The sequence below is a fragment of the Montipora foliosa genome, chromosome 6 (genome assembly GCF_036669935.1).
Source record: "Montipora foliosa isolate CH-2021 chromosome 6, ASM3666993v2, whole genome shotgun sequence".
Lineage (NCBI taxonomy): Eukaryota > Metazoa > Cnidaria > Anthozoa > Scleractinia > Acroporidae > Montipora > Montipora foliosa.
This window is the reverse complement of record NC_090874.1, coordinates 51469574-51472073: the sequence shown is the minus strand read 5'-3', so window position 1 is coordinate 51472073 and position 2500 is coordinate 51469574. Positions and strand designations below refer to the sequence as shown.

At 37.5% G+C, this 2500-nt stretch overlaps 1 protein-coding gene across 1 annotated transcript in view; it reads left to right on the top strand.

Annotated features, from left to right (window-relative positions):
• LOC138007679 (ubiquitin carboxyl-terminal hydrolase 47-like) overlaps positions 1-2500 on the top strand; it is a 34524-nt gene that overhangs the window by 27882 nt on the left and 4142 nt on the right. Inside the window, exons 28-31 of the mRNA XM_068854722.1 lie at positions 1-53; positions 341-459; positions 2060-2190; positions 2370-2417. The exon at positions 1-53 is cut by the window's left edge and continues 63 nt beyond it. Coding sequence (XP_068710823.1) covers positions 1-53; positions 341-459; positions 2060-2190; positions 2370-2417 — 351 coding nt within the window. The remainder of the gene's footprint in view (positions 54-340; positions 460-2059; positions 2191-2369; positions 2418-2500) is intronic.

Genomic DNA, 2500 nt, shown 5'->3' with positions numbered 1-2500 from the left:
CTCTTGCAACCAGAGATTTGTGAAAGATGTGGCGTAGATGTTCCACTTGAAAAGTATGAGAATTGAATTGACTTGGAGAGCGCTTAAAATAATTTAATGATAGAAAATTACATGTATTATGTATTGACCAAAAAAAGAGGCTGGGTAACTAAAGATCAGGCTTTACAGCTCTGGGAAGAGTTGTTCAAAGTAAGGTTACAGCTGACCCAGTTTGCCAAAAATTACCAATGTCTGACCTATAAGTTAATAGGCCATCAGTGTCTTTCCAGTTACCCCAGTTTATGTTTACCCAACCTTCCTGGAAAGATTTCAGACTGATGTCTTTGACATTATTTCCTAGCTTGAGATTGAGGAGAAAAAACTGGAAGAATCCTGGGAGAGTGTATGTTGACAATCAAGTGTTTGAGGAGAACATCAAAGTGTATGCAAGTTTTGAAGTGTTTCTGGAAATCCTAGAAGGTCTGTCATTTTTATTAAAGTGCCCCTGTAATAAAAAAAAGATCAGTTCCTTTTTTTTCTTCAGATTTTGAAAGTGTGTTTGCTAAACACCCGACTGGCGAAATTTTGAGTTTTGACTTTTGTCCAAAGGCAGTTTACTTTGAGTGTAAGTTTTGGATTTCACGGTCCGCCATTACTCACGTTCAAAAGTGATCGATTGAACCTCATAGGGTTGGATCCAGGGAAACTGACGTCAAGGGCTCACTAGCTTAAAATTTCAGCATGTGATTGCAGCTTTATTTAATATTATGTATGCAAACTGCAAGTTAAAAGTCTGAAAGCCCAAAACTCTTGTGCTGCATATTAATTCTGCAGCATACACACGCTTTGCATTCTTAAACTAGTGAGCTTTTGATGTCATTTCATCCTCTATCCAGCTCTCTCATGGCGAACCATGCAATAGAGAAATTCCAGGTAAAATAAACATGTGTCTTTTTTTAATCAAGGCTCAAAACTTTGGTCGCTTATTGTTTAGTTAACATAGTTTTGAAATCCAAAGAATAATTAGAATTGATTTTTTGGTCAAAGTGGCACTTAAAATCAAATCAATAATATTAGCCTTTGTAAGTGGCAGGACTGAGCCTGTGAAGCTGCAAGAGAAGAATGCATAGTGTAAAACTAAAAAAAATCTCTAGCTTCCTTTCTTGTTTCTCATGGCTGTACAGCTGGCAGGTGCACATGAATCTGTCATCCAGGCTAAAAATTTTCGTTTTGTTGTTGGGTCAGTTCTTGTACATAAGAAGAGAGAACTGCATATCTCTGTGTTTTTCAAAGGTTTTGTTATAAAAAAAATGTCATTACTTTTTCATCAGGAACAATCAAGGGTGTTATTTGATTTGACTTGTTGGATTTGCATTCAGTGTCTTTGGAGGCTTAAAGTGCCTACATGTATTTCCAAAATTGTGCCAAATACATTTTGTTGTTTTACTTTGAAAGACAGGAAAAGTGGTCCCAGTTTGTTCCATGACCAACCAAGGAAGGGAAATGGGTTTGATACCCGGATGACGTCACAAATTACTTTGCATCGCTGTTTTCAAAGAACTCTCCAAATCAGAGTAGTCTGTGACATCAATCTGGTTTAGAGGTTTTGCACAGCAGCCATGTTGCTTGGCAGGGACAATACCTTCTTTTTCCTATTGAAACAAAATAATGTCCTTCCTAATGCAAAACATTTTCATTGTTCCTGCCATGCAACATGGCGGCCGTGCAAAACCTCTATGAAACCTATTCCTCTTCTTACATGTAGCATTGCCGTTAGTCTCCTACACAGCCGTTCTTTGGATGTCACACAACGCTCCCGAGAGTCGTGTGATGCCCCAATAACGGCTGCAAAGGAGACTACATTGTCGTAGATCAAATTAGAACTAGCTTTTCCACTTTTAGGAGCCTCTCAAACAGTGACTTTGAAGGAGAGAGTTAAGCAAAAAACGTTATTACTTTTAGACAAGAGCAGAGAATAAATTATTATTGAGCAAAAAGAGTTTTTTGGGGTGACAGACACTTTAAGTGAAAATAATTTTAGGCTATTCCCCAGAAAACAACAATGAATGTGTGCTTTTAGGTCCAGAGAGGATGACTTCACCTGATTATCTATCACTTTATGTGCGTCACTGGCACCCTTCAACTCTAACGCTTGATGTTCCAAAGGAAGTTGTTCTGGAAGAGAGCACTGTTGAACATTTAAAACAAGAGGTAAAGCAGACAACAGATTGGTTTTTTACTTGCTTTCAAGCAGAATTTTACATCTTACATTTTACATCTTCACCTCTGGCAATAGAAATAATCTGGACTTTCATAGAAGAACTTGTTTACCCCCAGTGTGAAGATTTTTTTGTGGTTCTAGCTGAAATTTTCTTTATCACTTCTTTCAGATCTGTGAAGTGAGTGGTATTCCTGTAGAAAATTTGGAGCTTTGCAAGGTATAGTTCTATAGGACGTTTAGACATAAATGTATTGTCTTCGGGTATAATCACCAGCTATGTTGTTTAAATGAAACAAAAGC